This window comes from Dermacentor variabilis, chromosome 2, assembly GCF_050947875.1.
Source record: "Dermacentor variabilis isolate Ectoservices chromosome 2, ASM5094787v1, whole genome shotgun sequence".
In the NCBI taxonomy this organism is placed as follows: Eukaryota; Metazoa; Arthropoda; class Arachnida; order Ixodida; family Ixodidae; genus Dermacentor; species Dermacentor variabilis.
The window spans coordinates 21,392,957-21,408,335 of NC_134569.1; the positions used below are offsets into that span (position 1 = coordinate 21,392,957).

Here is a 15,379-nt window from a genome sequence, read left to right on the forward strand (position 1 = left end):
AACAGGTTCAAAGTATGCGAGTTCGCCTAACTGTTTTCCAGTTCGCGTTTCATGGCAAGTTCTGCCTCGTCTTTGATTCGTTTTACACTTAATATTTCACTTTATAATGAAATGTGCTGCTGGTGGTCTATCTGGGAATATTAATCACTGATTGTTTTTCTATTTTGGCATGTGCATGTTTTTGTGCGAAGTGACAATAACAAATTCAGAACTTTTGAAGGGTCAGCTGCAGTACGGGCACTCACGTTACGTGTTGCTATTTTACGAAAGAAGTTAAAGAAGGAACTGAACAATGGCAACTTACTATGTTCTTTTTTTTTGTCAGCAGCTTGTATTTCTTCATTTTTTATTATTTGTCGCTAGATGATAATCAACTTTTTGTTTCGTGTAAGCATCCTTTGAAGTAACGGCGCAATGCATATGCTGTGCAAAGCTTTCAGAGGACACCTCCGTCGATTTCTATATGTTTAATAGTCAGCGCATTTCGTCTTCAGTATTTCCTTTTTCTTGCGCATTACTTGCAAAGCCCTCACTTCTCTGGCAGTGTAGCCATGAAACTAATTTCTTCGAGATCAACCAGTTTATGAAACACTTCCTAGTTTCGTAGCTGTTATACAATAATGGCATTGGCAATTTTAACTAGCTCGCCCAAACAACTGATGATATCGTTGTTCTCATTTTTCGTATTTTTTTACATACGCACAAGTGGTTCCTGCCGATGCTTGCTTTCCCTTCACTGCTTTTTTTTTTCGTTCGTATTTAACTCACCAATCCCACGTTACAGTTCCCTATTAGTATCAAAATACAGACGAATTTTGGCTATTGTGGTAGTATCTTCTTTTCTGTTTTCGTTTTCCTGTTTCTTTTTCTCTTCTTTTTGTCCACAGCAGTTTTGCTCGGACATAATCACGTTTTTCGGTTCTCTAAAGAGCTGCCAATTTTTCTTGCTCAGTTTCTGAACATCCTAAATGAACTGCGGCTCACAAGATTTATTTTCTGTTCAAGTCTTTATGCATACGCTATATCTACATCTAGTCTAAAAGCTAGTTTGACAACACCTGTAGACGGGCTAGATAACGCACTGCATATCGACGGAAAATAAGCGTACGGGAAGACACACACGAACAGCCGAGAAAGACACGAAGAGAAAGATAGCGCCTGTCCTGTGTCTTTCTCGGCTGTTCATGTGTGTCTTCCTGTGCGCTTATTTTCCGTCGATAGGCTATAAAGTCCAACCGAAGTGTTATGGAGCAATACTCTAAGTCCCACAAACGTTTTGGAACTCAATGAATTCATCCTATACGTTTCGTTCCATTGCGTTATTTGCTTTGGTGCCCTTTAATTCCGTTGCGCTGGCCGATCTTTCCGGTAAAGGGCGATAATGATCCATAAATTATGCCAGTATGTCCTGAGGCATGCGCAGACGGGGCACATCCGGCAGGAAGCACTGGCAGTGACCTGAAACTTGACATGAAGTGCTCATAGCGCTTAGTAGAAAGCTGTCACTCGGTGCCCAAGTGCGACATTCTTATCGAAATACACGTGAAACTCCCATCAAGCAAGAACGGTGAAACGAATAAAATTTCATTTAAAAGAGAAAATTAACTTCTAACTAATGATGCAAACAAAATTTTGATTTAGGCCCTGAATTTAAAAATAATTATTACCGCACCTTGGTAAGTTATAAAATTATTGAAGTGCCAAGTTTACAAATCAGCAATAGCGCACCAAAAACAAATATCGCAACTTCATTAACAGTGCCTACCAGTGTGCCTAAGTTGGGCAAATGTAGTATGTCACCTAATGCGAAATCACTACTTTGTTTACACGAGTCCTGTTAAAGTCGTTTTGTTAAAGCCACTGGTCTGGGCGATGTACTAATACATCAGGATTGTCCATTTGAACAATTAATTTATAAACTTCAGTGTTGCGATCAATGTTTTCATTGCGAAATTACAGAACTGTAAACTTAAACGCATTGTATTTCTTAGAAATGTTCTGGTTTTAGGCAATAAAATAAAAAATAAGAAACACGAGCAGTAGTATGTCTGCACCCAACAGTCTGTACATCTTAATTTTCTCCTTTAACTGCCGCAATCCTTATCTAAATTCGCGCATTAAATGCCGAGAAAAACGATTTCTCAGCGACCACTTATTTAGATGGGAGCATCCGAGGTAAGCGTTAGTCTTACGATAGTTTGTTTTGACCTGCGCTTTGATACAACGACTAGTTAACTTGCACGTTGTGGGCTTTAGGCGATATATAGCTGTTTACGAAACAATAAATACATAAATATAGTATACAGTAAATTAAATCCCTACTGAAGCACTTGTTCAACCCCCCCCCCCCAAAAAAAAAAAGAAGAGAGCGCTTTGGTTTGTTCTATTCTGAGTGTGGTTTTGTTCTGCATGCGGTTGCACTCTCCTCTTGAAAGACACCACAGAGAAGCGCTTGGTCTCACAGACTCCCATTCCTTTCATCACAGCCAAATCAGCAAGAAGTTCTTTTTTTTTTCAATGACGCGTATTTTAAGTATTACCTAAACATGTCGCATTAGTTAGGCACAAAACAGTTGCAAGTACGAATCTGCAGCATCCAGTGTCTCCGCTTACTCTAACGACCAGCTGCCGATGTAGTCTGCTCCGACACCGAAGGGATTCCTCAGCTTCACGAGCTGCACCTGTTCGCCTCCCGCCGTGGTCACCTGCGGGAGGAAGGGGGGGAGGGGGGAACCATGAAATAGCGTGTCACGGAGAATTAAGCACAATGCGTGCATTTCTAAGTAATTCTTTAGAAGCATGCAGCAGCGTGCGCCAACAATACGACTTAAGAATATCGGAAATATACGATATGCGGGAGCATTGTAATCGAGTAAGCGCCTTTACGAGATAACTTTGCTTCGACATCGACTACTATATATCTTACCGAGTGCGGGGAGAACCTATAAAGTGCTGTACCATGCTTCTGCTGGATCAAGTAAGCTGCGAAATAATTGGCTGCAAAAAGATATAACGTTAAATTGGAGTCATTAAATCAAACCCCATTCAGTTCCTAACATGTTTAAAATAAAAATGCTGGAAGAATTATATTTACTGGAACTCCGTATTTATAACAGCTATCTATGTAAGCACAACGAAAACAAAGATGTACAAACTGCACCAATCGCAGAGTTTAAAGAGGATAAAATAAAGTATTAAATTCGGCAGTCTGCAATGTCAATCCTTGAATAGTCATACTCAAGTAAAATATGTGTTACTGACTAAAAGATTTATCTATGTAATTCAAGCACCTACATTGCTAATTTTTGAGGCCCCAATTGCTGCAGAGATCAGAAATTAATAACCTATTTTGCTAGGGATAAAGAGCCGCAAGCATAGCGTTCTGAAGTTTTCACGCTCTGTGATCTTCGGCAACTTTTAGGAATACTTCAAAACCTAAGTTTAAATGATTGCTCCCTTTCCACAATCACCATGACAATTCTTCATTCCAAAATACCTCATGCAGCACGGTGCAGCCTGGGTTCGAGAACAATAGGCACCTCGTGCAAGCGCCTGCATCTCCTTAAACCCACAAAATAAACGAAAATGAGAATACTAGTGCGCCTATTTGCTGAAAACCGCAAAGTCGGATTTGGCATATCAGGGGCCATGTTGCGTAACGTGACTGTTCAGTCCAGCGCGCTGATTGGATGGAGCCCTTTCCCCTGTATAGGGCAGGCACGAGTCGCCACAGAAGCTCGCAACGTGAACAAAGATTCATGAAAGAAAAAAATTGTCATCCACTCGACTCCAGCAAGAAGCTACAAAGGGAACACACACGCATTTCCCAGTTGAAGAAAATTCGTCCTGCTCCGGGGGACCGAACCCCGGATAAACGCCTTTAAATACGCCAAGTCAGTTCTGCCAAAGGCCGCAAGGGGGATGAAGATTTGTGAAAGGGAAAAAATTGTGACCCACCTGATTGTAGCAAAAGCAGGAGTTTGATGCTACTGAAATATATATATATATATATATATATATATATATATATATATATATATATATATATATATATATGTATATATATATATATATCACCCGCCGTGGTTGCTCAGTGGCTATGGTGTTGGGCTGCTGAGCACGAGGTCACGGGATCGAATCCCGGCCACGGCGGCCGCATTTCGATGGGGGCGAAATGCGAAAACACCCGTGTGCTTAGATTTAGGTGCACGTTAAAGAACCCCAGGCGGTGAAAAATTTCATATATATATATATATATATATATATATATAGTTTGGCGACACAGAATAACTACAGGGTTTTCAAAATTAAGCTTTATGGTTTTCTTAAAATTAGGCACTGGGAGGCATGCAAAGACCACCTGTGCAAATAAGTTATGTGGCCAGAGGGGCACAAAGTGAGATGATAATTATCGCTGTCACCAGACCAATTAACTAAAATTCAGAAATTAACTCTTTATTGACTGCAGTAAGTGTGTATGTTTCTATTCAAAAGTTAGAGGCAATCGTGTTTCTACACAGTTACACTTGGAGGAATTCTTCTAGCCTGTCTGTGCGCCGAGATATCCGACTCTAAATTTTAATTGTCGTTCGCATGGTCACGCATGCAAGAGAGTGAGGATCGACGCAAAGCTCCTCCCTGATGTGACGCAGCTGTTACGTGCGGAGTTTAGTCTGACAACAGGGCGGAGATATTGGCAAATATAGCTGTCTCCTTTCCCCTCTCGGCTGGCGAAATAAAAGATCGAAAAACACGGAACTCCTGTCATAACACGGGATAGCGCAGCTTGTAACGATGGCGGCAGCTGCCATGCCGAGACAATGGCGCGAGCGGAGAAGCCGGAGGGAAGTGCGCGTGCGTAATAAGGACTAGACGAGCGGGCATGGTCCTTGCCTGGGCTACGCAAATAAAGTGACTGCTTATTTCCAAGTACTGTAAATTTGACTGAAATCAAGAGCAACAACTGCACGACTGTTATATCTTGATTTCGCCAGCCAGGAGGGGAAGGGGAACAGTAATCATTTTTGCCTATGCCTCCACCCTGTTGTCAAGACTAAACGCCGCACGCAACAGCCGCGTTACATCAGGGAGGAGCTTTGCGCCGATCCTCACTCTCTTGCATGCGTAATCATGTGAACAATTAAAATTTGGAATCGGATATCTCGGCGCACAGACATGCTAGAAGAATTCCTCCAAGTGTAACTGTGTAGAAACACGATTGCCTCTAACTTTTGAATAGAAACATACACACTTACTGCAGTCAATAAAGAGTTAATTTCTCAATTTTAGTTAATTGGTCTGGTGACAGCGATAATTATCATCTCACTTTGTGCCCCTCTGGCCACATGACTTATTGGCATAGGTGGTCTTCGCGTGCCTGCCAGTGCCTATTTTGAGAAAACCATAAAGCTTGATTTTGAACACCCAGTATACTGCGGTGTTGTAGCAATATCACAATACAGCTGTGGATTATGTCTCTGCAGTTGATACAAAGGGAATCAAGCGAGTGACATTCCAGACGCAGTATCTGTTTTGTGTCTGGCATTGGTAGGAAAAGAAACTTATCTTGCGGTGTTTACCTTCTGGAATGCGAGTATCCTGTAGTTTGTGCCGAGGCAGATTCCATTGGCCATCTTCTCTGGTGACGTCCGTGACTGAAAAAAAAAAAACGAGACAAGAAGGAAATCAAGAGGTTGTTGCACTAAAGAAATGTGTATAGAGCCGTTTATTTGTCAAGCATTCCGGTAGTAAGCGCTAGAGCCTGTTTTCACAATAAAACGACGCCTAATCCTCAGTGACTCAATTGGCCTTTCATCTTTTCCACGTTCTTCAGGCAACGTTTAAACTTCTTGGTATCGAGGATCCGACAGTTGTGTGTTGCAATGGTTTACTTGAAGCCGTGAAACCGAAGGAGTTAAAACTGAATTTATGAATCAATCGCCGAACTTCTGCCGCTGATTTTCCTACGACTTGGACAAATCCTGTCATTGTTGCCGCGTTCGCTGTGTTATTGCAAAGCGCTCAATCGATTGTGTTCACAAGGCCCCTCGTATTGAAGAAACTCTGTCGCAGAATATTTCCTTTTCGTTCTTTTTATTTAACAAAACCATTTGCTGAAATTTCTTAACTGCCTCCGTGAATGTGTGTTGTTTACATCAAACATCTAAACACGTATAACCTGCACGTAGCATGTATACTCCTATCAGAATTGTCTTATGCACGCCGAGCGTGTTAAAAGCCGTTGCATCACAGCGCCCGTAGCCAGCACTGCTGACTATTTGCAGTGCAGCTCGTACTGTACACAGTATCAGCAGCGGCGTTTCCAAGCAAGCCCCAACGAGTAGGAATAAACGAGGCCATTTAGGACGCTTGTGTGTCCTGTTTGGAAGCTTTGCTTCTGCTGTTGCAAAACGTACCGATCAGGTCAGCTCTGCGTCTCGTTCCACGCCCCAACGCTCGGAAAGTTTTCGAGTTTGAAAAGGGCTTGTCATGCTCTCGAAATATGAAGCGCCAGGATCTCCATTGGAGCAACAGGACAGGCCCTTGCGACAAATTCGGCGACTTTCGCACTGGCCTCGTAAAGTCACGGTCGGAGCTAAAAAGTGTTCCCGAAAAGGCACCTTACCACTCTGCGGAGTTTGCTGTTTATAAAACTCCACCTGTTCAGCGCTTGTGCAGACAGCGGATCGAAAAAAAGAAGGAAATAAACTTTATTGTAAGGAACTAAACTTTATTGTTAAGAAAATAAGCTTTATTGTTAAGAAAATAAGCTTTATTGAAATGCATTATTTTTCACTCTGTTCGTCACGGTAGGAACGTAAAATTGGAGACTTGCGGTAACAAAAACTGCACAAAGTTAAGTGTATTTCAAACAGCAAACTTATATTTTGAAATACAGACATCTAGCTGGTAAACAGTTGTTCTAGCACGAAATAGAGGGGGAAAAGGAAAAACGCCACGCAACATGCGGCTGGTACGCGTAATGGTAGTAAGAAACCAGGACGAAGAAGAATAAATAAGACCCATCACGTAGTGGGCACGTGCAGCGATCATCCCTTTCAAGGGGAACGCCGAACCGCGCGAATGTTTTCCATGCCGGCGAGCTCTGCTCAACCCCGTATTGCTTACACGCCACGGATGCCTTCTGCCTCGATTGCTTCCGTTCGCGGAATCATGACTAAAACATGCGACCCGGCGACGGCAGCACTGGCCGGCCAGCGCGAAGGAAGCCGCGCACTGAATGAAGCCAGGCGCCCCTCGCGTGCCGGGTCCACTTCGTTTCACCGATCACGGCGGCCGACCAGCGACGCGTCGCTTCCTCGTGCGCTCGAAGGAAGCGTGCTCCGAATGCGGCCAGAGGCGGGTGAAACAAGGATGATCGTAAGACCCGACTGCGTTTTTCTTTTGTACCTTTCACCCTGCCTGGATCGAGTTTGACGCAGGGTTACGTAAGGTGAGACGCTCCGCCCTCCGGACTCGTGAACCTGCGAGTCCACGTTGTCATCGTTTAACCAGGAAAGTTTGGCTGACACGAATCCCCGAGAGCGGTAGAAAGAAACCATCGCGAAAATTGGAACGAGGGACTGCCATCGTTATTTCCATTCTCTGTTCACTTGCACTTATAAAATTGAATTGTGCGGGCTATAGCGTCCCGAAACTGGCAATGGATTACATGTAATCTACTTGGTGATGATCTTGCAGTCGTTCGGAAGTCGCGACTGCTCCGGCCGTGACACGGTACGAAAACAATTTTTTTGTCTCGGTTTTGTTACAGTAAAGTGAAGTTGTGGCGCGGTAACTTAACCGGAGGTGTTACAATCGCATTCAGTTCATTTTTACTCGTATCGCCCGTAGACACTCGATTTCATGAAAACTGCCAATTGGCAGGAACGACGAGCACTATTTCAGACTTTTGGTTTTAAACTTTGGACAGTGGTTCCCCACCGTATAGGCTGGTAACTGGGCAATTTCTTATGCTCAGTGCAATGCATTGCACAAATAATCGGAGCTTTGTGACATGTCCTGCGCACGTAATACTTCGGACGGATGCCGTTCGTGTACGCACACGGAATCATGTAATAGAGTCATGTAAGGATTCTATTCCCCTAATGCCATGCATTTCTTATTATGAGTCTTTCCGAGTGGCCTACCTATCCCTGCGTTAGCGGGGACGCGTCCTTTGTGCGAACTAGTCACGAAGTGAAAAAAATTAAAGGCAACTTAGAAAATTCAGCAGCAGTGTCATTATAGCTGTCATATCGATGTAGGCAGCAAATTTAGCACAACAGATATTGCAATCTTGTCCAATACATACAAAATAAATAGAATACAAAACAGAAAGAGAAAAAAAAAGGAGAGACGAGCGCTACGTTTACAACTGTTTATTACGAAAGCAGAGCATCCGATATATACACAAACATACACATGCGCAAACGCATAAAACACTCAAAGAACGCCAGTCAGCCGAAGGTATTGTTATCAATTCTTTTTTAATGCTTAGCAATCTCAATTCCGAATCATAAAGCGCAACAGTAGTTTGACTCACGCAGGCTGGACCAGTGGTTTGGATATAGTATATAGGCCTCCAACAGTACACGTGCGGTTTTGTTCTTGCTTCTGCCTAGGATCCTGACATTAAAAACAGTGGTTCAAAGTCGGGGCAAGACCTGCAATGCGCAGACAAGTGCGCAGTCGTATTCTTCTTTAAAATATTTGCGTGCTCTCTCATTCGGTCGTTGACGCAGCGCCCAGTTTGCCCAATATAGCACTTGCCACAGCTGAGCGGAATCAAATAAACCACTCCAGTGGAGCAATGCACGTAACGCTTAACGGAGATTATACAGACATGCTAATGTATCTTCTGCGTATACGTCTAGATATTTCTTTTTTGCTCTCGACGAAAAAAGAAGAGAAAAAAATAAAAGTGAAAGACAGACTAAATAGACAGAAACCGCCGCCTATTGAACGAGCCCCGATACAGTGAGGAAAAGCAGGCTCTGCTCACCGGAGCAGTGCATTTACCACATCCATGGCAGAGTGAGTCATTGTGCTTCAAGCACGGTGATAACTGAAGAGAAATGTGCTGCTCTATTTTAGCAGAGATTCGTACAATGCAAACAATATTAATGTGGCTATTTGAGCCACGTGCGGAGAACCTGTGCGCAAAGGCTGTCGCTTTCCTTTCTTAAAGAGAGCAAGTGCAAGTGAATAGGCAACTTCTTATTTTACTCAACTGAAAGTTGCGTAATAATTGCGTCCGCATGGGGAAATGCTGAGCTTAGTGCAAATGTATTCATATCAGCGAGGCGCACTTACGGCACTCACCTGCGTGTGCTGTTGCTGTACGACCGCCGTGACGAGAGTGGTGCGAGCGAGCAGCGATCCGGCCAGCGTTCGCGCACAGCCGCTCGGGTCCTCGCGTATGTTGAGCGTCTCCGTCACGCCGCCCGTGAGGTCGGCCAAGCCGTCCACGCTGCTGCCGTACTTCAGTGCTTCGTATGATCCGTACAGCCTGCACGCAAACGCGAACGTTAGCGGTCGTGAGTAGCGCTCGCACGTGTTACAGCGGGAGCCTGTCGCCACTCTGTCATGCAGGTCAGAATATGTCCCATGCCCACGAAGTCGTCTGAAGGCTGTCGTTGCTGGCTGTCGCTGAAGTGCCTTGTAATCCAGGTCAGCAGGGCCTACAGGCTGCAACCTAGCAGGACCTTGAGCATATGCACTTTCCTGCTGAACTAAGACTATCTGTCGACCCACACTCCTACAGGAACACGTGAAAAAATTAAAAAAAGAGAGTCCCGTGGCAACTTTGAATATGAACTCAACTCGTGCGGGTTCGGTAGCGAACAAATTTACCCACTTGGGTGCAATGTCGATAGCGTTTCGCAGTGCTGTTTTATGTCTTTGCCTGTCATACCGCATTTATGCAGTTGTTCATTATGTATAGTTCTGTATTCATTATGTTCATAATGTATTATGGTAGACACGGGGTGGTAGAATGCCTGCTGGAATGAAGAATGTGTTTACAAGGCAAGGACTGTGGGCCGCGCATCCGACAAGAACACGCTCAACCTTGTTCCTCTCGCTCGTTCGCTTGTCCTCAGAGCAAGATGGCTGCTGCCTCATAAGAACGCGTTGCAAGAACCAGTGCAGTGTTATCGTTGTCTACCTTGCAGCGGAATGTGCTTACCGTGAAGGTAGTGAAGGGGTGGAGGTGGAGGCGATTTGAAGTATATCGGTAACCGCTCCGGTTGCGACAAGTGCACGAAGGGAGGAAAAACGCGAAAAGAATTCTAACGCCGCCAACGTGAGAAATCGTTCAAAAGCGGATTGTGACAGCCGTCATAAAGTTGCACAATTCAATATGAACTTCTATCATTCAACCTGGGTTCTTCATAAATACTCGATCAACACATACGCGTCGCTCGGCTCGTATGAATGCACACTTATACGCTAAAGTTAGTGTTCCACTTACTTCTAGTACTCTGAGTTGCTAAACTGCATCTCAAGCGTAGAATAGTGCATCTGGTGGCCCTCGGCTACATAAAGAATACTTTCTACGCGGTGAGTCTGCAGCTGCGATTGCGAACCAGAGTAACACCCTGTCGCAGCTTAATCAGATGCAGCAGTTTCGTTTTACCAACGAAGCTTGTCTATGTCAAGCCTGAAGGTCCATGTCTGTTCGTAAAAATCCAATAGCTCAGACCTCAGTAAGCAACCAAAAATTTAATGGCTCATACGCCTGTAAAGCAGAGGCTACAAGACTTCAACGTGGACATTTCCTAACCAGAACGACAGTGGCTGATTACATTCATGTTTGAACGCTTTTCACTTCGGTGTTGCACTCAGGTGAACGTACCCACCACTATAAGACGTACGTGTATAGATTTCACATTTGCAAACGACATGTGTGACATCGAGATGACCGAACTACTTGCAGTATACCGCAGCGATCACAAGGCTACTCTGCTCACTTGCAAAAAATTTATCGGTGAAGTTTCCGATGTTTCATAAACATGTGTTTCACAGACAACTTGTCTTTATTGATTTCAGTCGTATCCACACAATGCACACTTCGCTAATCACAAGGGGACGGTTAGTTATACAAAGAGACAAGCTTCGCTTATCATTCATCTACACGGAGTGGAAGGGCCGACGATTTTTTACACTGTCGTCGTTGGTGGAATCAACTCAACGTATAGTAAAGCTACATGCCTTAGTTCTAATCTATTTGTATTCACATGTACTCAATGTAGCTAGCATTTATTAACGACAGTTACGTGCCGCTAAGACTATCAAACATCGAATAGATATAAATGCATCCGTATTAAAATGCTTAAGTTATAACACTAATAAGGTAAATTCCTGTACATACAGTCAGAAAATTGAAATACCGAGTCGCTATACTGAACACGGTGAGACAAACTCGACAAAAAAAAATATTGAGGATGCCAGACGACGCAATATATCACCAGAACTTGCACTTGTGCGCTGGGTTCATGGGGTCATTTCGGCGGCAACTGAACGCCCTGGCAAAGTCAGGAATGTTCTTGAGGGGAACGTTGCAGCGCAGTTCGTCGACCGAGTATCCGCGGCCGGCCTCCCTGCGGTTCGAGCACCACTTGAAGCAGCTCATCACGTAGAACGCCTGATCCTGGGTGAAGCGGCTCATGAGCGGCGCATCGCGGCTGACGACGGCGTTCTTGTGGCGCAGCGAGTGATACGCCTTTTGCGCCTGCGCGAGACCCACGGAGTCTGCGATGTCCTCGGACATGATGGCGCTGCGGTCGTGCGTGTTCAGCCCAAGTGGGAAGTACATGCGCTTGAGGCAGCGCACGCGCTGCTCGTACTGTGCGCGGGCGTCCATGGTCCACCAGTCGCGCGACAGGCCGTTCTTGGGTTCCCTAATGCTGTCGTCATCGAAGCCGTGCACAATCTCGTGCGCAATCACATGACCCAGGCCGCCGAAGTTGACGCTGACAGGGTACTTGGCGCTGTAAAATGGGCTGTTGATGATGCCTGCTGGTATGATCATGGTGTTTGTTAGGGGCTGGTAGAAGGCATTCACATCGGTCAACCTGAAGTCATAGTCGAACGTGCGTGGCTTCCACAGTCTGTCCTTCCGGATGCGCATGGTCACGTACCAGGCGCGCATGCGCGAATCGAGAAACACTGGACTTGAATCAGGTGTGTAAGCATAGTAGTCATCGAGAGAGTTGATAACCATGTCAGGGTAGGCAACGATGGTTCGCATGGTGTGCAACTTGAGTATAGCGATGTTCCGCGTCGCGTTGTCCATCCACTTGCTCGTGAGGAAAGAATCCTTGAGCGCGTTCTTGACAAGCAGGACCATGGTGAGCACGTCGTCGCGAGCCTTGACGGGAACGCTCTCCACAGCAAATGGGGCCCCGAATGCGTACGGCATCAGATGGTTGAGCTCCTCGAAGCATCGGAAGAAGATATAATTCCTGGCGTCCTTGAGGCTGGCGAAGCTTGGCGTGACCAGCGACAAGGAGGCGAATGGTCCAAGAAACTGAATCACAAACCATGCAACGTAAAGCAGGAGATGTCCGTTACGTCTGCGCCTGTCGTCCAGGATGGTCTCGCTCACAACGCGGAAATAACCGACGTCAGCTATGCGGATCGTGTCCGAACCCTTCAGAAGAGCAGCTTCGGGTAGGTGCCTGTTGATGACATCTAGCCACTCGGAGGACAAAATGCCCGGGGTGTGATTCTCCAAGTCTGCGATTTTTACTGTGTGGGTGACGTGAGCGGCTTCGGTCAGCGCTCCGAGTGACGACATGATGTAGTTCTCGTAGAATATGAGCGCCTCTGGATTGAACTGATAATCGACTAACTGTGAGCAGGAAACAACGTAGTTGTACAACGCCCAGCCATCCATGCGGCTTCTGCGAAGGAACCAGTCCATGAGGTGACGACTCCTAGAAAAGTACAGTGTCTGCATGCCGTCCATGGCGGCGTCATGCTCGACGGACATCTGAAGAAAGACAGGTATGTTCCAATCGAGTGCCAGCCCCACTATGACGTCCAAAACGTCCAATGTCTCCGGCCGTGGCGCGAGCAGGTCTAGCGACCGCAGGAAACTTTTGAGGCTCTCTGTGTTGTCCACGCGATTCATGAGCACCTGGACGCAGGTCTTGAACATGACTGCTGCCTTTTGCACAGCCGTCTGTCGCAACGATGGTGCGTGGCCCACACGCAACAAACTGTTGACGGCTGCATGCGCCACCATGGCTTGGAGCTCGGAGAAGACGAATTCATTGGGACCATGGCTAGACTTCCAGCCGTCGCAGACGAAGTGGTAGAAGTTGTCGCATGGACTCGCGGTGTAGTTGAGTGACCTGTATAGGCTCGTCGTGAAATCCCAACACGAAGGATCCTCGCACGAGGGATACACATAGATAGACTGCGCGGCGAGCACTATTATCGTAACGAGTACGCAGATGCTGCATAGACACGACAGGCAGTGGAGCCACGAGCAGCGGTAGCGACGGCGAGATTGACGTACCAGGACCCGGCTCGACGGCATACCACGCGGGAACGTAACGCTCGCCCACGGAGGAGGCTCCGGTGCGCCGTTGGAACGCCGTGTATCTGGGACTAGCCCGGAAAGCAGCGCTCGTGTTCAGCGCGAGCGCTGCTTTCACGGTCATGGTCACGGTCACGCGAGCTGACACTCCAGGTGCCCGCGAGCACAGAGCAGGGATAGAACAGTAATATGAAGGAAAAGGTTTTTTTTTTGCTTATAATTGCTACGAGAATGGTTTTTCTTTTGCGACACGTGGGACTCAGTTAATGTAAAACACCTACATGGGTTACTGAAGCAGCAGCATTATATTGAGGAAAAGTACAGCCACCAGACTAAAAGAAAAAGAAGACAACTGTTTTGTTATATTCTGTTCATAATAATATTCGTTCATCCTAAACGTCCGCATTCAGCTTATTTTGCAAATACTCCTAGTTTTCTAGGGCACCACGCAATAATGTTTTCTTGTCATCGATGCTTTTCATGCTTCTCCCATTCGACAAAATGACAGGAAGCTGTCTAAAGACAATATCTTATGAGAATGGCTCGAGGTCGTTGGCATAGGTCAAACGAAAGCCGAGCTTGCGCCGAAGTAGAAATCGGCAGCCATTCACGAGAGTCAAATGCGGGGCGGTAAAGCACAATATCCGCGTGACCTGACCCCGTGTTCGAACGCCTATCATTGTTCAGTTTGTACCTGCTCTCTAACCTTCTAATGCGGGTGTGGTCTTGCTTCTTTTTTTGCTCTTTTACTTTTATTTTTCTTTGCCTGGTACAAAAATTACTGTCGTCTTGAATCTGCGAGCGCACACCAATATAAACCCAATCGACCCACCTGGACTTAGCCAAGCATTCACTCGAAAAACAATATATAAAGAAATAGACAAACGCACAGAGGAATAACAGAAGTGGCACGGTTTTGCTATGGCGAAAGTAGAAAACTGAAGAGACCGCGCAGATGAGGGTAAGTGGGTGTACGCTGGGAAGGCGCGTCGTCGTTCCATTGGCAAACACGCTGGCCAGAATTTGTCCTATCGGAGGCGTTTTCCCTTTCGACCCCGTCTCTGCAGCACTCCTGGGTTGCTCGAATGCTCGCCGACGGCGGGCGCGCGTCGGGTGAAATAGGGCGAAATGTAGCAACGCGGGCGCGCCGTTCCGCGATCACTGGGCCACGAGGGAAGCAAACGCGGGCGAAGGAAGAACCGACCGAAGAGATCGGATCTAATTAGAAGCGGCCGAAGATCGCGCGCTCGAAGGTCAAGGTGAGGCGGTCGGAGAAGGTGGGGAGGCGAAACAAGAACGAGCTGGCCCTTCCCACGAACTTCAGACGCTTCTGAAGAAGAGTTTGCCGCGGGTGTGCGCGCTGGTCGCGGCTTTTCCTCGCCGGGCGAACGAGGTCAGCCGAGCGCCACAGCGTCTCTACACCCCCCCCCCCCACCCACCCCCTTTTTCTTTTTTTCGAGCGCGGGCATATAGATCTATGACTCCGTACGGCCAGGGCGCTCTATAAAACTCGGCTCTGGCGAGCTCCGCGGCGAGCGAACTGACCCTGATTCTCGAAACGGGACCCTTCTCTCGCTACTCCGGCGTTCCCGTGGACGGCCCTATACAGCAAGCCGTGCAACGACTTCGTCTCCGTTACCCACGGGGCCCCACTGGACAAAAGGGCGCAGTGTGCCGCGAGGACAATTCAAAATTTATACTTGTCGCTACACCTGCTATATCTTAGAGGCATAGTGCGAACTACCCACCCATGCCCACCTGATAACGGCCGTGACACAACGTTTCGGGCGTCCCTATCCATGATACCATAATTACGAAATGGTGCGAACA

The 15,379-nt window shown here is 46.6% G+C and overlaps 1 protein-coding gene across 1 annotated transcript in view; it reads right to left on the bottom strand.

Annotated features, from left to right (window-relative positions):
• Window positions 1-15,379, bottom strand: part of CalpC (calpain C) — a 99,156-nt gene that overhangs the window by 16,136 nt on the left and 67,641 nt on the right. The window contains exons 5-7 of the mRNA XM_075679882.1: window positions 9,325-9,511; window positions 5,580-5,654; window positions 2,614-2,705 (exon numbers count right to left, since the gene is read on the bottom strand). Coding sequence (XP_075535997.1) covers window positions 2,614-2,705; window positions 5,580-5,654; window positions 9,325-9,511 — 354 coding nt within the window. The remainder of the gene's footprint in view (window positions 1-2,613; window positions 2,706-5,579; window positions 5,655-9,324; window positions 9,512-15,379) is intronic.